This window comes from Trachemys scripta, chromosome 9 (genome assembly GCF_013100865.1).
Source record: "Trachemys scripta elegans isolate TJP31775 chromosome 9, CAS_Tse_1.0, whole genome shotgun sequence".
NCBI classification, from domain to species: Eukaryota; Metazoa; Chordata; order Testudines; family Emydidae; genus Trachemys; species Trachemys scripta.
The window spans coordinates 54,762,440-54,783,862 of record NC_048306.1 but is presented as its reverse complement, the minus strand read 5'-3'; the positions used below and the strand labels follow the sequence as shown (position 1 = coordinate 54,783,862).

Here is a 21,423-nt window from a genome sequence, read left to right as displayed (position 1 = left end):
CCCCCCCCCCCCCCCCCCCCCCCCCCCCCCCCCCCCCCGCTCCACAGAGACACGTCAGCCGCTTCCGGGAGCAGTTGGGGACCAGAGCAGGCAGGGAGTCTGCCTTAGATGTGCTGCGCCAGCGGACTTCTAGTGGCTGGAGATCACCATTGCCTGGCAGAGGCTCCAGGATCGACTAGTCAATCGTGATCGACGGGTTGGTGACCACTGCTCTGAAGCATCTGGCACTGGCCACTGTTGGAAGACAGGATGCTGGGCTTGATGGTCTAAGTATGGCCGTTCTTATAGTTCTCCCCCCTCCTAAATCTCATCTCACTTCTGAAATATTTCCCTTTACTACTCCCTTCTTTTCATCTTACTATTTTTTTTATCATCTTTCATGCTCTGTGTGACTGAAAGTCTCCATGTTTGCTTCTGTCAAGTATTTCTTATCCTTCGAATTTCTCTTTAAAATTCACATATTCAATCAATCCTTGCTTTTCACCTTCAGTTATCCCCAAATGACTGACTTGCCTTGTGCTTTTATTCTTGTCAGTCTTAAATTGTAAGACTTACTTTTATTTTATTTGTAAAGAATCATGAAAATGTGTGGTGCTGCTATATGAATGACTTCAATTGTTTTGGGCAGGTTAGAAATACAAAAATTGCTTTCTACAATAATAGGTTTTGTCTAGATCTGGAAGTAGTGCCAGAGGCAAGTGAACATTTTCTAAAATGTAACTCATTTGAACCGTAGTTCTGGATGAGTTATTTTATCTGAACCAATTCTTTTGTACCTAATGCACATTGTGTTAAAGTTGAACAGACTAGATTACAATTCCTGAAAGCTCCCTGTTTTCCTGATATGCAGAGAATTTTATTTTAATGTCTTGTCATTCTAGGTTATGCAGGAGTAGTAAAATATCGTGGTGTAAGAATTGGTGGAATTTCTGGCATTTTCAAATCTCATGATTATAGAAAAGGTAATATTTTATGTAACTTTGATTTTTTTATTAGCAGATGCATTCAGAAACCTCTTGCAATTAAGATTCCATGCTCTTTTTATTAGGTGTTCTATTTATAGTGTGTGTGTTGGAGAATTTACAGGTTCTCCAAAGTTGCCTGTGAACAGATTCCCACAGTTGAGTCCACGTGTTTGTGCGCAGACATGGCACCAACTCTTCAAGCTGAAAACAGCCATTGACACCAGCAAAGGTGTCTTAAATCTGGAGCACCTATGCTTGCTCATAGTACTTTGGCAGTCAGTTGCCAAGCATGATCAGAAAAAGAGCTCCCCATGGATGTACAAGTCTTTGTAGCAATCATCCTAATGCTAATCATCCTAATGCTTCTTTGGCAGCATTCTTTACTTAATAGTTTTACCTATAAAACTGATTATGTAAGTTGGCGTTTATAATATAAATATCAAGGGACTGACTCAATTTGAATTTCAGAGCTGCGAAGTCTCAAGTCTTCCCCCCCCCCCCCCTTATTCTCTGAACACCCCAAGCCAGGCTTACCCTTTGCAATTTAATTCCCCTTGCTCCCTCTAGGAACCCAATCTCTTGTGTGACCAGTTTTTCTTGGTATGTTTCAGGTCATTTTGAGTGTCCTCCATACAATCAGCAGACTGTAAGAAGTGCGTACCATGTGAGGAATATTGAAGTCTTCAAACTCAAACAGGTGGGGAGAAAAGCTCTCTCTCTTTTTTTTTTTTTTTTTTTTAAAGAGGGTAGATAATATTGCATGAGATTAGGCTAATTTAGAGATGAGCATGTTGGTGATCTGAATTTACATTCTGTTTCCATCGACACAATCAAAGTTTGCTTCTGCTATTCAATAGAATGGTAATTCTACAGGCCTTGTCACTAGTATCTGCAGTGTCCAAGACTGCCTTCTTCAGTTGATAAAGAAACACATCACACAGGTCTCCCTCACAGCATGATGCAAATCCTTAATTACATCCTTAGCAGTATCAGGAAATATTCAAGGGGACTTACGTGCACAGGTTAAGTGTGCAAGCTGGAGGCTGTAGCTAAGATTTTATTTTAGCATCTGAGGGAGACTAGTGGGTTTCAGTTGGAAGCTGAAGGACATTTCCTGTAGTGATGCAGAGCCTAGCAGAGATGTACTGTGTTGGGATTGAGATATAGTTAAAAGGTGTGGCATCAGCTGGCCCTTTGTATGGGAGGAGGGGAATGCTACTTAATTGGCCTTAATTCCTTCAAACAAAACTTTTAATGGAATTTCCTGAGTATTTAATTCAGGAAGTGTGTTTTGGGGAGAAGGCCTGGGAGCAGGGATACCTGTGTCAACTTCCCTGTGGTGTGTGAGGATATGGCAGGAGCAAAGATGTCTGTGGGTGGGTGGAAGGAGGGCCTTCATGGGTCTCTTTAGTCTCCCTTACTCCAGCACAATGGTACCTGTATTCTTGGGCAGGGCGACCTCTCAAGTGCCATATCTGCTCTTCCAGGCTGCCATGGCTCCTCAAATGGGAGGAGCCTCTGTTAAAGCTACAGCGCTTCAGCAGATGCTAGTGAGCTCTCAGCACTGGAGCTTGTAGCTTCTCTCCCCTGCAAACCCTGGAAGTTTCTTCCTGACTAAGACAAGGTTTCAGTTTCCTGTCCATAGAGTATAGGGAGCAGTCAGCTTCCCTGAAGGAAATGCAGAGTTAAGGGGACACTTCCCATGTAACTTTAACTCTGCTTCCTTTGATCCCTACCCTAAGGAGTGACTGAATAAGATTGCAGTACTGTCCCTCCCTCAGCTTTTTTGTGAAGTGGGATCTCTGCAAACCAGCAGCGAATACTCCCCAGAATAGTCATGTTGCATGGAGCACAATGAGTTTGTTGGACTGTGTGAATAGGAGTGTTGCATTGGAGTTGTGCTGGGTACAGAGAACGGCATTCTTGGTTAGGGAAGGTAAGGTACTGTTGTTCTCAATTCCAACTGCCATCCCTTCAGAGACTGTTAAGGTGGTGTGGGAAGTGTCACTATAACTTTGCATTTTGTGATTTTTCCAGCACTGAGGGAGGTCCCCATCACTCCCCAAAAGATCCATCTCTGACTCCTGGAAGGAAAAAGGAATACTTTTCCTCTGTTCCCATTCAGAGACTGCTGGTGGCTCTGATGGGGAAGGATGGTCCCTCCTAACCTAGGAATCCGGTGGCACCTTAAAGACTAACAGATTTATTTGGGCACTTCACTCCATGCATATGAAGAAGTGAGTGGTGTTTTTTTTTAACCCACGAAAGTTTATGCCCAAATAAATCTGTTAGTCTTTAAGGTGCCACCGGATTCCTCATTGTTTTTGTGGATACAGACTAACATGGCTACCCCTCTGATACTTGGCCTCCTAGCCTAATCCTCCTATAGCCACTTGGAGGTCTGGTCTACATTTAAAACTTATACCAGCATGGCTATGTTGATCAGAGGTATTAAAAAAAAAAAAACAAAAAACAAACCCACAACCTTAGCTATATAGCTATGCTGACAAAAGCCCCAGTGTAGACAGTTATGCAGACAGAAGAGGGCTTCATGTTACTATACTGACAGAACTCCTTCTTTCAGCACTAGGGTACTATACCAACGTAGTTGTGCCAACGTAGGCTCTGTAGCATATATGTAGCCAGAATGAATGAGTGACTGCTTCTGCTGCAGCTCAGAACTTTCCCAAGTTGCAAAAGAATGAAACTGACCTCCTTCAGTTTCACTGCTGCACTATGAAAATCTCTGAGCATGGTGCTAGAAAAATCACAGGCTTGGAGATGGAAAAATTATTATGCGGTTTTAAAAGAGCTATTGAAGTCCCTGTAGGCAGGGGATAGCTAAAATACTTCAAGAAAATTGCATAGATGGGGATTGAGAGTAACACAGGGAATCTCACCCATGCTTAAGTAGCTTGCCAGCTCAGAGAAGATAATGTATGCCAATAGAATACAACTAACTTATGTTTGTAATAACTATAATTCAAGCATAGTGATACTTTCTTCCAACATTTTCTATTGTGTGAATTTGCTTTGTATATAGCACTTATTATATGGCTATAATTTTAGAAATTCTTACGGCCTTATAACTGCTTGACATTTGCCTCTGAGGGGAGATATCAAAATGATACTTTGCACTAAAGGCTGGCTTACCTATCCCAAGGAAAGCAAGAAAGTGGCACACAAACCATAGAGTTTAGAGAATGCAAGATCAAACTCAATGGCAGTCTGAAAGATTGCATCCAGTGGTATAACGTCAGTGTTTAGAAAGTAAGACGGTCAGTCAAAATCCACTCTGGTCAGACAAAAAGAATCAAGTATGCTCTCCCTTCATTGGTATTCATTCAAGTGCTGTTCTTTTCCTATGTTTATTTTTTTGCTTTATAGCTAAAGCATCCTATGGATATATTTATGTCACATGATTGGCCAAGAAGTATATATCACTATGGAAACAAGAAACAGCTTCTTAAAATGAAGTCTTTTTTCCGCCAAGAAGTGGAAAACAATACATTGGGAAGCCCTGCTGCTTCAGAGCTTCTGCAGCACTTTCAACCCACGTATTGGTTCTCAGCACATCTTCATGTAAAATTTGCCGCTTTAATGCAACACCAGGTAACAAATAAACAAAAGCATGTCATGTGTATATCTCGGGTTTCTAATGCCAGTAGCTAGATCCACACAAGCATTTTTCTCTTTGTAAAAACTTATTTGCTTTTCTTTTATAAATGTATTTTCATATAGCTTATGGAAAGTACTCCTACCTATATTAAGTAACTATTAATTCACCCTAATAATCAAAGGCTTAACATAATCTAAAGAGTCTTAACTCATGAAGACAGAGAATGTTATAACTTATTCTGTTTATAAGACATAAGATACTTTTGAAGCTATTTGTAGAACTATTACTTTTTTTTAAAAAAAGATTGGCTTAAAACTATAAATTACTCTGCCTTGATGGTCACTAAACAAGTTGAGTAGCTGATGTTGCTGAACTAGAAAATTATATTTAACTTTAAAAATAGACAGCTGGATTTTTCACTTTGTGAAGGAGAGAGCCTGTAAATATAGTGAAAGATGAGGGCAGAGAGCAATTCAGGGAAGATACTCCTCTCAAATAACCAGGTATTCTTTTGAGTGCCTGAGATATGGCAAGGGTCAGAGCAGACAGGGAGAGAATTCATGAGTAACCCTGACAAAGCCAGAAAACCTGCGAGGTTTAAACATGTTGGTTTATTTACTAGTTTCTTGTCAACCAGAGTAATGCAAACTAGGAAAGTCCATTGGCAACATTCTCTTTGTGCTCCTTAACAGTTGGTAAACTCCAAACAGTATAAAACTCACAAACAGTTGACAGCTCTTGTGTCTTTAGAGCTTCCTGTCTTGGCAAATCTCTTTCTCTCCCTTATGAGAATAGCCCCTTCTGAGGTTCTGAGTCTGTGGCCTAGTCTACACTAGCAATGTAAGTCAATCTAAGTTATGCTACGTAAGTTACATAACTAAGTCTATGTAATTTACATACCTAGATGCTCTCCTGTTGACATAGCTTCTGTGTCTCATTAAAGTGGATTAATTAAGTAGACAGGAGAACGCTCTCCCGTAGACTTATTTCTTCTTCACTAGACCTGTTAAACCGATGCCTGCTGCTGCGATAGATGCAGTGGGCAATTTAGTCCGTAGCATAGACAAGGTCTGTGTGCTTGATTAAACCTGATTGGTTCAGCTGAAGGAGACTTGTGTCTCTCTTCCCCCCCCCCCCCATGTTGTTGCTGTCATCTACTTCAATTTCCTCTGACTTCAGCTCAAGCCCTCCCTCTTTGTACCACAGTCCTCCCTTTTTATCTCTAGGACCTTTAGAATATTCTGTTTAATAGAAAATGTTTAAATTCTGCCCTGGAATCTCCATGCACAATTTGGTTATTAGAAAGGTCATATTTCAGGGAATCTTCAGCATTGCCAGTAATGGTTTCATTCCTGTTTCCTAGGCAAACATTGAAGGACAGCTGCCAAAAGCAACAAAATTTTTGGCTCTGGATAAATGTCTGCCACACAGAGACTTCCTGCAGGTAAGACCACCGTAAGTGGTCATCTACTACCATTTAGTACTTTATACATCTGGGCTAGGGAGTGCACAGTTCAGCAGGAAGCTGAAGAATGATTCTTCCATCCCCAGAGAATTAAATCTCACAGTTGCTGCTCATGTACGGGATGAGGACTTAATGGAGTAGTGGAAAATTAAGAGGATCCATTCTTGGTCTGCACAGAGGAATAGTGGTCATAAGAATCCCTCCATATGCCCCTGTACAAACTGCCAGGACTTCGTAGCAGGATACAGGAATGAGGGGCACTGTGTATTTGCTTATTACTACTATAAAGCATGAGGGTGGGGGAATATGTGGAGCTTTTTGCTCTGCCCCCTCAACATGCTGACCAGTGGAGTGTGTGTAGTGGTAACTTGCTGCTGGAATAGATCAGAATTAAATTACTTTTCTCTCCCACCCCTCTTCTTGAAGCAAGTGGGGGTTGTGGAGGGAATTGTGATGTATTGTGACTTAATACCTCTTTCCTGGGAAGGTGCAACAATGGACCACACCTCACTATGGGTTGTGTCCTGGTGCCACTGTCTAGCCACATGTATTCTTCTGTCTTTGGAAGCAGTAGCTAAGTAACTGAAGGCCCCTGTAAAATGCCTGAAACGTAAGCCTAAGGAAATAAAAACACAAAAAGACAAGGAAATCTGAGGAAAATGAACTTCCTGAGTCTGTCCTGGTGAAGGAGAGCCCCTAAATAGGCTTTTTTTCCTTCCTTATTTCATGATACTGTGATCAGGTGATTGTGGGATGAGAATCTGACCAGGGTAGGTTGGAAAAGTAGTTGGTGATCCAATGCACAACCCCTTAAGGACAATTATTTGGTATGAAATTCCAGAGAAATCCTAAAAGACAATCCAATCCAGACAGCGTATTGAATTCAATATCTTACAGTACCCAAAAGAGGACTTTTTCCTACTATCTGTAGTGGACTTTTTAGAATTTGTATTGCTCTAGGGCCTAAAGGCCCTACCTGGCATTGGGATTTCATTGCGCTGGGCACTGTATACATGGAAAAGAAAATGGTCCCTGCCCCAAAATACAAGACACACTGATACAGACAATCAACAAAATTAAGCTTGCCAGAAGTACAGTACAATTTCTTCCCAGTTTCTCCTTCACATAAGAACCCCCTCTTCTGTGTACCACTGCCAGTCAAACTTCCTCAGACCCTGCTCAGCCAGAGTATCCTCCTCCATCTCATCTTGCCCCATTGGGAAACTTAGCCCCATTCTGGGAAAGACACACAAACAAAAAACCGACTCAAGCTGCCAAATGTCTGAAAGTGGTGGATCTCAGCCACTTCCTGAACTTGCAGTGGGGGCTGAATCCCATGCTTTTTTCTAGGGGAGGTGGAAAGTGGCTTACTTGACCCAGGCCTGCTGCACCCACAGCCCCGAATCTGCCACTGGTTCATGACCATGTCCCCTTCCTTCAGTGGGGTGAGATTCTTTAATCAAGAGGATACAGTTATTCCATCTTTGGCAGAAGCTTCAGCAGTTGCTATGCAAATGCTGTCACATCAGCCTGTTTTACTGCGGTAATAGCAGCAAGAACCGGGCTAATGATTGAGGTATGTCAGGGACTGGAGAATTAAGTTGGTACTGAAGAAAGTGTTCCCTGGCAGATGCATCACGAGACACTCTGCATTAGAAGTAATAGATTCATTCTTCAAGACTTGGCTTCCTACAAAAAGGGCCACGTGGGTTTTCAGCGGTCTACAAGAGTGCCTTTTTGTAGTCTGGAGTTTTGGATTTGACTAAAACCAGAGACATAGTCTGGTTCAGAGATGGGAGGTAGAACACTGGGGTTCCTGGCTGTTAGTCCACTAGATCATTCTGTCTCTCCAGCTAGTGAGCTTTACCTTTTGTGGCAAGAAGCCACACAGACTGCTCAGTACAGTAGCTGACTCAAATTAGGGCACGTACTAGGAGGAAACTTATGGTGGCCTTATTGCCATCAATGTCAATTAGGGTGTCACTGCTTTATAACCAAATATCAAGACCACTGCCTAAGGTCAATCCTACAGGTAACTGTAAGGAAGACTATTAATGACTAGTACTAGTATAGAGAAAAATCAGTGACTAATACAACACCAGTGATCAGTTCTGTGTTTTCAAGGCTATCTTCAAAAGACCCAGGATCTCTTTCAGAATCCTATAAAACAGGTGATGTTCCTTACCCTATGAATCCTCTTCTTGGGCTGAAAGAGAAAAGCAGCTCTGATCATATTTCACCAAACATTATAGGTTGGATAGTTCTATAAATGCAGTTCTTGGGAGATGCAGCTGTTCCTTCCCCGCTGCCTTCCTTTTTCTGAGGGAAGGGTTAAACAAACCAGTTTGGGATTGGTGGAAACGAATGGACTAGAAAGTAACTTCTGCTTGTTAATCTGTATTTCAGATGCACCCACCTGGGCAGATTCTTGAATATATTGCCCACAAACTGTTTTCAACTTTTAACTTTAAAAATAAAGTCGAGCACTCAAAAGCTAGGAAATGCTAGAATTCATGTCGCCTGTGCAGCCTTAATTCAGCCTCCTTGTGCATATGTGTTATGATAGTCTCTAATTACATGATCACATACTACTTTATTCACAGAACCCCTGCCTTATTCAATGGGCAGGTATACTGAGCTTTTAATTAAGAACTGATTGCCTGAAGATAATGCTTAAAGATAGAACAATGTCTTCTTGTCAGGTTGAATTAAATGCCTCATTTGTCAATATTGTTTTTCTAAGGTAATAGATATAGACCATGACCCCAACGCATCTGAGTCTCTGGAATATGACATTGAATGGCTTGCTGTTCTCAAGGCTACTAACAATCTTATTAATGTGACTTCAAACGCATGGAACATGCCTGAAAACAATGGCCTCCATGCAAAGTAAGTAAAATGAGTTTTGGGTTTAAACTTTCTTTGTGTTGAAAATATGCATATACTTTTGAAAAGAGAGATTTGGGATATTAGAGATAGCATGGGTGAGGTAATATCTTTCAGTTGTGGGCCTGGGGTGCACAGCTGCAGTGCAGACCCATAGTGTAGCATTCTTGTCCTGCAGCCAGGCCCCCATCTCTTGTAGCATCAGGTTATCTCTGGCATGCTATGCCAGATGGGCCCACATAGCCACATTTTCATTATGGAGCTGGGTGGATTGCCTGTGCAGAGCTTGGTTCTCTGTTGTGAGCTGTGATGCTTGGGCTCGAAGCATGGGGTGGTTTTCTTGGGAGTGGTCAACCCATTCTGCCATCTCAAATACCCTCTAGGGCAAGCCGGGCAGGAAGAGGGTAGGCCTCCACCATGGGGGAGAGTGGTCCAGACAAACTGTCAAAATCCCAACAAGGGCAGTTGGGACCATAGGTCAGAGAAGAGGGAAACCTGAGGTTGGGGGTCATAGAAGAGTTCGTAGTCAGGTTTCAGGCCAGGGTCAATACCAAGGGTCAGAGTCTGTGTCAGGATTCAGGTTCTAAGTCAGGAGGCGAAGTCCAAATCAAGCGAAAGAAGAAGCCTGGAGTTCAGGAGCAGGAATGATCATGGCAGCTACAGGAGATCGACACTGTTGCCTGGACACTTCCTGGAATACCCCTTAGGTTTTTATAGGACAGGGAGCCAATCAGGAGCCAGGAGTTGGCCTTCCCATGGTCTGTGTCCAAAGCGGTTTGTGGACAGTAGAGTGCAAGCTGGTTACAGTTGCTGTTGTTTGGCACATGGAGATGCCAGCTACTTGGCAGCTCTACTGGCCTGGGTTCTAGATCCATTGGGCCGTATGGCATATTGGGGAGCTATCCTAATACCCATGATTGGTCCCCTGGTTTGGACAAAGTTATGTGTTGTTGAATGTAAAGTTGGGGGTGAGGATGAAATAGATGAATATGGTGATGTGTTTGGAGTGAATATCTGAGTGTTGGCCATTGTCTTGTAGGTATTTCAGACAGGCAGGCAGCAATTCTGTCATTGTGAGGGATGTTGGTATATAGAGAGGTGACATCCATGATTGCAAACGTAGTGTTCTGAGGGAGGTTGTTAATGTTGCAGAGTTTCTAGAGAAACTACTTGTTCAGAGCAATAGCCTGGCTGGCTGATGTTCACTGTTGTCTTCAGTGGCTGCAAAAATTGTAAAAATGTGAGCTTTCATTAGTCCTGGTGGCAAAGAGCTAACCAGCTTTAGAGAATAAAATGCTGTTTGTCCACCTAAGCATTTAAATGGTCTCAGACTTTGAAAGTCATGCTGCTTTGAAGAAATGTGTAGAGCTGAGTCCCCACCTTTGCTGCTGCTAGACTGGAAACAGTCTTACACGAAACTGAAAAAATGGGGCAGCCCATCTGTGTACATTGGTCTGGCTGTATCATCACAACAGAAAATCCAGCCAATTGTTATTTAAAGTACAAGTTCAGTTTTTTTCTCCAGTAGTTGTGACTTTTCTGTTCCTGATTATGCTGACTTGTTTCAGTGAAATTCTTTATTGATTGAAAAATCAGTTTCTCTTTGGTCTTCCATATTAGTCCAGATGTTTGGGCTATAGTCCCCCAATCAGCAGATGGAGACAACACTAAAACTTTGGATAATCCCCCGATCCTTGCCTATGAGGGTCTGACCATCACAGCCTTCAGTTATTTGCTCTCTCTAGCAGCTGAAGAATGTTGTTCCTGGTAGGCTGCTGCTAGAGGAAAGCAGCAAGATGCTGGAGGCTTAAAGGAAGCCCTATGACACTTAGTGTGCAGCTGTTCTTTGCAGCACATGTGCTATAGGGTCAGACTGTGGCCCTCAACTTCATGTACAATAGGGGACTCTTCCTTTAGCAAATGTTGATGTTAGCCCTTCTGAACAAGTCAAAGCGCCTGAGCCCCAGGCAGGGTTCAGGTTCCAACTCAGCCTAACATTGCCAGCTCCTTCTGTGTAGAGGTGAGTGGTAAGGGTCTGTACTCAGCGAGCCCTGACAAAGTAGGGAAACCCCATAAAGAACTCCACTCCACTGGGGACTTAACACTGCAATAGACTTGTTGGCCAAATGGTGCTTGAGACCCTAAGCCACTTTCTGAATAGACAGCCATCTCCTGGGTTCTGGAGATGAGAACAACATGGGGATCTGAGTCTATTTCACTGTCTCCAGAACAAGGAGTCTGTACCCAGTTCTGCACTGGAAAAATTTCAACTTTTCTTAGGATTCAAAGTATCAGAATGGAGCCACTTTAAAGTCAGTTCCTCAAGAAATGCACTTGGGTGGATTCTTATGCTTCCTGGTTATTCTGGGGACATCCCTACATGTGCCAATTCTGCAGTCTCAACAGAAGTTTTTGCAATTTATTATCCTGGACCAGCACTTCCACTGCCAAGCCTTACCTCCCTTGGGGCCCTAAGAAAGGGCATATATTCTGTAGTACCTGGATAACTGGCTGTGTCTGAGGTCTGTGTACTTGTAGAGGCATAGGTTGGTGATTAAATAAGAGACCTTGATCCTAAAGAGCAAATGTACTTGGAAAGTGGAGTTGATTACATCAGATGTTCAGTAATCCTGCAAGATGTCTAAGACTCACTAAGAACAAAGTGTTTTCTTGACATTCTCTCAGCTGGATTTATTCTAGATTTGCCAGCCTGGGAAGCTTTGACAGTGGATGCAGGCATATATGTAACTGAAGAATTATGTATCGGCACATTTCAGGTTTATACTACCTCCCCACTGAGCCAATTTTAGAGTAGCCTACAAATGAAAAATAGCATACCTTGTACTCAAACAAAGCCAGTCTACTTGTACTCAAGCTTTCAGAAAAAATCTGGTCTTGGGCAAAGACCAAGCATGGATAATTTCAGCCCCAAAAGGTAGAAGTTGGATCCGTTTTAAGCAACTGAAAAGAGACCTTAATGTTGCAGAATCATATCCATTCTAAATGTTATTATGCGTTCAATTTTGTCTACAAGATTTTGATATGAATACAAATTTAATAAGATACATTAAATTGCTTTATAAAGTTAAGACATGTGTATTGCCTAATGAATTATAGTTTGTGCAGAGACAGTCTTCAAGGACTAAACCATGTTTGCAACCCATGGAAGACCCTCTTAAATTACTATAAAAGAGAAGATGGCTAATGCACTCTGGGTCAAGTTCATCCCTATACTGAGGGGCCCAGAGCACAAAGCTATCCCATCTAAACCCTACTTAGATTTTAAATGACGCATGCCTTGTGCTGACTTGATTCCCAAGAGCAAGTTTCATCCAGAGCAAGTTTCACCCCTTGTGCCCACTGTTCCCTCTAAGCTGTGTGCGCGCACAGATCCTAAACACTGCGCACACAAAAATTTGCCCAGAAGCACAACAATTTGCACAGAAGAAATTTTTTGCACGCACGGCCTGTCAAAAATTAGAGGGAACATTGCTTGTGCCTATGTGTTACAGTAGATGAGTAAATCAGAATCATATCCATCAGAACTGCTCAACTGTAGGAAATATTTCATATTACCTCTGGGGAAGGTGTTGCTGAAGTGTGTTTTCTGCTGTTCTGATAGACAGACAACTCCCTCAATCACTCAAATCTTCCTGAAAGGACTTCTGCAATCAGGCAACTTTGTACAGTAGAACCTCACTATAATATGCTTCACAATAGCAAACCTTGGGCTATAGCAGTGTTTCTCAAACTGGGGTCTGTGGACCCTTGAGGGTTCATGAGGGAACTCCAGGGGGTCTGTAGTCCTGCTGATTGACTCCTTCCCTCCCAGTGCCTTCTGCATGCTGGGGAACAGCTGTTCCCTGAGGTGCAGGAGGTGCTGGGGGGGGGGGGGGGGGGGGGGGGGGGGGGGCCCCCTGGGGGGGGGGGGGAAAGGGGGGGGGGCGGGGCCTGGGGGGAAGGGGTGGAATAGGGCCTGGGGCTGAGTGGGGGGCTTTGGGTCTGTGGCAAATTTTTAAATCAAAATGGGGGTTCCTGGGTTACTAAAGTTTGAGAACCACTGGGCTATAGTGAACATGGTCCCTGAATCCTTACCCTGGCCCGGGGGCCGCAAAGGCAGAGGGCCGAATGTGCTCCCCTGGGGCTGGAGGAGCTATTCCCTTCTCCTGATGTAAGGAACCCCTGGCTACACCTAACAAATGTCTTGGATCCCCAGGGGTTCATTATAGCAAGGGTGTACTATATATGCAAGTATGGTCTCATTTCATGAAAACAGATGACATCTTTTATATATTTAGCCCTCTTTCTCCACTCTTTCAGACACCTCTTTAAAACCCACCTCTTCAACCACTTCTTACCCTCTTACTGGAAGTCTTAGTCCTTCCTTTCTTGATCTGTTTAAAACAAGACACATACACAGATATTTAGATTAAAAACTTTCCAGCTACAGGAAGCTTACAATCAGTTTGTAAAGCACCATGTAAATTTGATATGGAGAAATTTTGCTTACTTGTAATAGCTTCCTCTTTCTTCACCAGTTCAGATGTTTGGGTTATAATTCCCCCCAAGGTGCAGATTGAGCCAGTATATTAAGGCTTTGGATTTCATATCACAGAAAGCACTAGTTTTCAGTTGAATACAATTAAAGCAGTACCAAGCAAAGACCGTCAACTGACAGTATTCAACAGCCATTAACTGATACATTTAGCAGTAGCAATTTGAACATACTGCAAAAAGCTTCAACTGATTTGCTGGTGCGATATGCATCCAGATCTTCAGGGAGCCTTAGAATGAAAAATGTTAAAAAGATGAAACTTTCTTTACTAAGTCCAGATGTTGAGACCACCGAAAGCAGTTATTTAGTATGGGAGGGATTATCATTTGACTACTGCCTTCACCACCCTTCTCCAGAGCCTGCAAACCGTGAACCTATTCCATAAACTTTGGCAAAAGTGCAAGCAGAAGCCAGCCTTGCAAATATCCATTAAACAGAATTTCACTGCCCTGCCTGCCACACATGCGTGTCCCTCCCTCCCACCCCACCCCCCCACTGTAGAGTGAGAGTAAAAGTTAACTTTCCTGCTGCAATAGTAAGTCTCTGATCAGTATCCTAATCCAGCTACAGACTATAGCTTTGGAGGCCACTTTATCTTTAAGCCTTGGTGAAGGATCAAATGTCTGAGACTTCCTAAACAATAGATCTTATTGTACTGTGGACATCCAGGTGAGTAGCCTTCCCTCCTTTAGGAATTTTGGGGTCAAATGAGGCAAGGGTGATTCTCCTGTTGGAAGACCTGTTGGACCTACATTCTGGCAGAGACCCAAGCATGACCTTTACCTTGCAATGTCATACATTAGCTTGCAAATTTTCTACTCTTCTTACACAGCATGCTACTACTAGAAACTGGACTCAAAAATAGAAGTTGCAGGATCACAAATTGAGTAAGTCAGTAATGTGATGCAGGTGCAAAAAAGGCAAAGGTCACTTTGGGATATAGTAACAGGAGTGTCATATGTAAGACACGTGAAGTAATTGTTCTGCTCTACTCTGCACTGCTGAGCCCTCAGCTGGAGTACTGTGTCCAGCTTTGGGCGTCACAATTTAGGAAAAATGTGGACAAATTGGAGAGAGTCCAGAGGAGAGAAACAAAAATTATAAAAGTTTTAGACAATATGACCTAAAGAAAGGGTTTTTTTTGTTTGTTTTTTAAATCTGGACATCTTTAGTCTTGAAAGAACACTGATAGGGGAACCTGGTAAGTCATCATATGTGTTAAATGTCATGGTGTTAAAAGAGCATGGTGAGCAATTGTTCTCCATGTTTGCTGAAGATAGAAGAAGTAATTGGCTAATGCTGGATCAAGAGAGATCTAGGTTAGATATTGGGGGAAAAACTTTATAAGGATAGTTAAGCTCTGAATAGGGTTGTTGTGGAATCCCCATCCTTGGAGGTTTTTAAGAACAGGTGGGACAAACACCTGTCAGGGAGGGTCTGGGTATATTTGATCCTATCTCAGTATGGGTGGCTAGATTAGATGATCTCTCAAGGTCCCTTCTGTGATGGGATCCCTGGGGTGCAGCCTGGGACTGTGGGACTGCTGTGCCCCCTTAATTCTCTCCAGCCTGGGCTTTCACTCACAATGCCTTGCTAGTGACAAGCAGCAAGCCTCTCCGGGTGTTATCACTCAGCACTACAGCATGTGGAGCCCCACACCCAGCTAGATTGCATGAATGCTCCCAGAGCCACTCATGAAGCACAAAGAGAAAGGCACTAGCCAAATCCTCCCAGCCTTGTACCTCAGGAATACACTGTCTTGCACTGCTCAAGCAGTGCAAATTTATTAATTGGTTCACCACTTCATCAATGGAAAGTGGATATACACCAGCCTTTGTAAACCTGAGCAAACACCTTTGCCAAACACTTCAGGCAAACTCACTGGTAACAAGAAACAGTTAAACAAATTTATTGACTACAAAAGATAGATTTTAAGTGATAGGCAAAAAGTCAGTTAGTTACCAAAATAAAATATAAGGGTTGAGAGTTTAGACTCCGTGCTATTAGACTGGGCAACATCTAGATTAAGCAGTTTCTCACCCCACTGGATATTGCAGTCCTAAATATACAGGGCCAGTCCCTTCTGTTGGCATCTTCGGTCTTCTGGGTGTCTTTGTTGTTTGCAGCATAGGTGGTGGAAGGAGAAAAGGCCCAGCATGTGTCTACTGTGTTCTGTTTTATATCCTCAGTCCATGTGCTTGGAGAACACAAGTCCAGGCATGTTTGGTGGGCCTTGCTGAGTATTCAGGCAAGGTTGAGAAATTCCCCTCGCATGGCCTTGTGCAAGTGTGTCATTGAATTGTAACTCCTCTGCTGGACAATGGCAGGTGATGTCTGTTTAGCACCCACCCACCGGGCGTTGGTTACCTCCCTTGTCATTGTCTCTGGAGAGCTAGTATCTGGGTGCTTCCCAAACCCACATCATATTTTAGTGACAACCATACAACACATTCTTATAACTTCATATACATTAATGATATACACATTTAGATAGAAAAATGACTTTCAGCAGATCATAACCTTTCCTCTGATACCTCACGTGGCCTGCTTTATATGCAAGATCACAATTGTATATAAAGGAGGGATAGGGGAGTTATACGATGCTCCCCCAAAGTATAGAATGTCACACCTTCCAGCCCTACATTTCTGTGATTCGGTGAAATCCTTCCTAGAGATTCTAATAGGAGGTCACAAGACCCTTCCCAGTACCAGGGGTACGGTACTACACTACAGCGGGGTGGCCAACCTGTGGCTCCGGAGCCACATGCGGCTCTTCAGAAGTTAATGCGGCTCCTTGTATAGGCACCGACTCAGGAGCTGGAGTTATAGGCGCCAACTTTCCAGTGGGCCAGGGGATGCTCACTGCGCGACCCCTGGCTCTGCCACAAGCCCTGCCCCCCACTCCACCCCTTCCCCTTCCCCTGCCATGCCCTCGCTCCCCCCCTCCCCGCCTCCTACACGCCACAAAACAGCTAATCAGCAGGAGAGGTGAGGGAGGGGAAGGCACTGATCAGGTGGGAGGCGCTGGGAGTGGTGGGGGGGAAAAGCTGATGGGGGTGGGGGCAGGCTGCTGACATATTACTGTGGCTCTTTGGCAATGTACATTGGTAAATTCTGGCTCCTTCTCAGGCTCAGATTGGCCACCCCTGCACTACAGTATTGCTGCCTGAACTCCCATGAGACTGGTATTCATGCCCAAGATTTGATCAGCTTGCAGGAGCTTTAGGATGACTGCCGCTGTGGTTTGATGAATCTCTTTTCATTTGCTAGAGTGAGGGGTTAAGAACCATATTCTTAATGAGTGTGCCCTGCTTTGTGATAACACTGTTCGTTGATATGCCCACATTTCACTGGCACTACATGTGTGCATACATATGTTGAGTGGAAACTTCCATTCCTCGCCCATTCTATCAGTATTTGTGTTCATTTTGCATATGCCTGCATAAGAAAGCTGAGCTTTTGTTTTAAAGAATAAATCCTCCATTCAGAATAACTGAAGAACAGGAGTCCTGTTTAAAATATCTGTTTGGGTTAGTTTAGCATAAATTAATCTATCCATAGTAGTAATTATATTTTAGTCAGCCATAATATTTGGGTGGGCATTCTGGCTTTTCCAGTATAAAGCAATTGTGCCTCATTGTTAACAAGTTAGAAATAATTATCTTCCTATAATGGCATTCTCATATCAACTGGGGCTTGCAGTTAAAAAGGCGGCAGGGTTTCAGGGAAGCTGAATCTGTAGTCCTTATGTGGCTATTTCTAGCCTAAAATGTAGATAATAGTTCAGTCAAATGTAAAAGTTCCAATATTCACATCAGTTTGAATGATTGTTCCAAATATTTTAGGTAATCTTAAATTCTTATGCATATCAAAGGAAGACTTTGCCTCTGTATATGGTATTTGTGAGATCATTACTGGACTCCATAATCTTAAAAGGATGATGATGATGAATTAGAGAGAGTTCAGAGAAGAGACACAAAAATAGTTTGAGGGGTGGAGAAAATGCCTTACAGTGATAGTCAAAGAGCTCAATCTGTTGAGTTTATCAAAAAGAAGATATGTCTATAAAGAGAACCTCTTCAAACAAGAACAGGAAGAGAGATGTCTTGGCTAGCTGAGCTCAGCAGAATCTGACATTGTTTTTTATTCCTGTAGGTGGGATTACAGTGCAACAGAAGGAGCTCTCAAAGAGATATTGGAAGAGCTGAGCCATAACCTCAAAATTCCTTGTAACTTCAGTGTGACAGCTGCTTGTTATGATCCCTACAAACCGCAGAAAAATATGGAACCAGTTCATATAATCAATCCACAGACCACTGAGTTTTGTGCCCAGTTTGGCCTCACTGATATTAATGACAGGATTCAGCAAGTGAAAGAAGAGGGCTCAGTTCGGGGAGAATATGAGGAGGAGGAGGAGGAAATGGACAGTACTGAGTCAGCAGAGGAGCCCAGTGAATATTATACAGATAATTCTGGGCTGTCTTTATCTATTAACCCAGATGAAATAATGCTGGATGAAGAGGGTGGTGATGAAGATCAAAGTACCTGTTCTGTGGATCCTTCACCTGATCACCCTCCTGACTTTTCAGCAAGTTTTTCTGACACCAGGATCATGCCAGATTCCATGATGATATCCTCTGATGATGCTATGGACTCCACCAATGAAGACCTGGAGAAATCTGGTGTGAGTGAGCAGATTGAAGAGAAGAGCTTAAATGAAAGAGCTTTAAAGCGGATTGGTAAAAATGAGAATGGAAACAGTGCCATGAAGAAAATTAAAAGACGGAATCAGGCTATCTATGCCACAGAGGATGAAGATAAAGTATAATGAAAATGCATTAAGGTCACAGGTTTTATTAACTGCTGTAACTAGCTACCTTTTTTGGTGTGTTGGGGGCAATGGTGAGAGCTTTTAAAATTCAGCATTTGAAATGACCAGTACCACTTTTATGCTACATACTACAGTATGCTACAAAACTTCTAATGGAGCAGAATACCTGTTTAGTATTCTTCTTCTTGCTCAGTCCTTTTCAACTAAGTGTATTGTAGAAAGATTTCAAGTTTGTGTATAATCAGTTTGTTCTGCTTCAGCTTTTGATAATTAACTCATTTTATTTACATTCTGCTTTGCCTCCATACAATAACTGTAATACTTAGTTAACCGAGGGAGAATTTCTTTAAATTGTAGTTAGGTTTGGAGGGAGAGGATCTTTGCATTGCCTTTAATGCTGTTTTTCAGCTAAAGGTAACACCTAGTACAGAATAGATAATGCAGTAATTGTCTGCAGTGTGGTTAAAAGCAGTACTCCCAAGATAAAAAGAGCAGTAAGAGAAGATGATCATGATTTTTATTTCTCTGGTGTTACTGTTTCTGCAGTGGAAAATCTTGGCAGTTGGTGTCTTTAAAAATATGAATATGTATTATATGCATTGTCTAATACTGGTTTTAAATTTTAATTCTGATATATACAGAAGAGAGAACTCACATTGCAAACAAATTATGACTGAGGTGGTTACGCTAATGCGTCGAAGGCGAGTGCATTTGTTTTCAATATAAACTCTCATGTGTTTCTCTCCCAAAACTTCAGAATAGTATTTCAAAATTAAAATACTAATGGAAGCTAAAATTATCTAGCAATAACCTGAGAGACATTTGTATCTGAAATACTGCCTCAATAACTCCGAATTTGAATCTTCTGACTTTATGGGTAAGCTGTTGTGTTTGGTGCTTTCAGGGGAGAGGGCTGAAAGTTTATATACTTACAATAGGTAGTGATGGATGTAGTATTTGTTACCTAACATGTTCCATTAAGATCCTGTTTGCAGTTGCTTATAACTTTGTCAAACTCTAACTATTTGGGCTAAAATTTTTCATGCCAGCTCCCTTACTTGGAAACTTTAAGCAAAAAACCTATTTCCTAATCTCAGAATGAGATAAGGAGATAGATGAAAGAACTAGGCACATTTCTTCTAGAGAAGGCTGAGGGACACAATCTTCAAATATGTAAGAGGTTATCAAAGAGGATAGTGATCTTTTGTTCTCTCATGTCCACACAGGGTGGGAGAAGAAATAATCAGCTTAGTTTGTAACAAGGGAGTTTCAGGTTAATTAGAATGTTTTTTCTAATATCTAAGGATAGTTAAGTACAGGAACAGGTTACTTAGGGAGGCTGTGGAATCGCCATCACTGGAGGCTTTTAAGAACAGTTTAGACAAACACCTATCAGGGATGACCTAGGTTTTACTTGATCGTGCCTCAGTGCAAGGGGGATGGGCTAGCTAGATGATGTCTCAAAATCCCTTCTAGCCCTATATTTGTGGGTGGGTTTTTTTGCACATTAAATTTAATTATTTTGTTGAAGCTCTAGTGCCTCCATCATTTGGTGCTAAAATTTGAGGGGGTTACCTTACTGTTAGTGATATGCCTTTCACTGTCCCTATGAAACTGTCAGAGTTATGAACCTCTGAAAATTGTTGTTTGCACAGACTCAAACGTCTTAGGCCTGATCTACATGGGGGGGGATTGATCTAAGATATGCAACTTCAGCTATGAGAATAGCATAGCTGAAGTCGACGTATCTTAGGTTGACTTACCTCGCATCCTCACGGTGTGGGGTCGACTGCTGCCGCTCCCCCATCGACTCCACTTCCGCCTCTCGCTGTGGTGGAGTAAAGGAGTCGAAGGCAGACTGATCGGGGATCGATTTATCGTGTCTACACTAGACACGATAAATCGATCCCCAACAGATTGATCACTACCCGCCAATCTGGCAGGTAGTGTAGACGTACCCTTAGTTTGGCAGCTAAGGAGAAAGTAGCCTGGTTAGAATGCGAACCGATGAGGAAGTGGGCCTGAGTAGCGTAGTGGGGAGCCTGGGCTGTGGAGCCAGTGGAAGGCATAGGACTGGGATGTGGCGTTGAGGAGGGAGGAGACTAGGAGTAGGACAAAGAGAGGTTCATGGGACATCCTGTAAAAGAGTCTTAACTACTGTACACGCCTGCTTCAGAATCGGAATGTTCAGGTTGCAAAGTCAAGGATTCTCAAAAGCTGGACCTGAAATCTAAGCTGGGCCCCTTTGTTCATATGCATTATGGTAAACTTGTTTTTTTTTTTTTTTCCCCCCCCATAAAACCCCTGCTTCTTTCAGGGCCCAGAATGGATGACACTTTGTGAGCAGCTATATCTTATACTCATTTTATTGTTATTTAATGTGTGTGGCTCTATTGTCTTATTTACTGCACACCATTCAACATTTACTCTCAATACAGTATTTCATATGGGCACTCGTTGCTGTAGCATTTGAGTGCTTCACAAATGAAGGTAGTCTGTGTCACCGATGGTGGTACAATCTCTGCAAAGCTGTAAAATGAGTAGGTGGGAGTCAGTTTCAAGGTTGCTGTGCTGATCTTATAGGATCAAATTCACTATCAATTTTGTGTGCATGGCTCCAATGTGACTTTACTGGTGCACACAACCCAGGGTGAGGCCAAGCAAAAATTCCATATATCAGGGAATGGTACAAGCCTTGAGCACAAGGTATATCCAATGTACCTTTGGGTTACATAGATCAACCATTGACATTCAAAGAACACCTCAAGAAGCTGCAAAAGAAAGTGAAGTTCTGGAATTGTGTACACTAGAAAATGGTCAACACAAAATGGGGAGCTGACCTCCAAACACTCTGAGCAACCAGTCTTGCTCTCTGCTAATCAACTATGGAGTATAATTATGTCTTAGAGTGTTGCTCTTTTACTAGATGCTCTGTGGACTGTAGTATTTCTACATAGTTTTTCTGGAACTGCATATTAGAGGTTTGCTGGGGTCCTTAGCTTATGTCCAATACAAGGAATGTCTAAACCAATAAGCTACTACCCTTTTATACTGCCTCCATTCCTAAGCACTAGCATATATGTTTAATATAAAGGGGGGTTG

The 21,423-nt window shown here is 42.6% G+C and overlaps 1 protein-coding gene across 3 annotated transcripts in view; it reads left to right on the top strand.

Moving 5' to 3' along the window:
* Positions 1-19,851, top strand: part of DBR1 (debranching RNA lariats 1) — a 29,882-nt gene extending 10,031 nt beyond the window's left edge. For all 3 annotated transcript variants that reach the window (XM_034781373.1, XM_034781375.1, XM_034781374.1), the window contains 6 exons: positions 882-962; positions 1,577-1,662; positions 4,353-4,577; positions 5,948-6,028; positions 8,793-8,938; positions 17,646-19,851. In XM_034781373.1, coding sequence (XP_034637264.1) covers positions 882-962; positions 1,577-1,662; positions 4,353-4,577; positions 5,948-6,028; positions 8,793-8,938; positions 17,646-18,318 — 1,292 coding nt within the window. In that variant the 3' untranslated portion in view covers positions 18,319-19,851. The remainder of the gene's footprint in view (positions 1-881; positions 963-1,576; positions 1,663-4,352; positions 4,578-5,947; positions 6,029-8,792; positions 8,939-17,645) is intronic.
* The last annotated feature ends 1,572 nt before the right edge of the window (positions 19,852-21,423 follow it).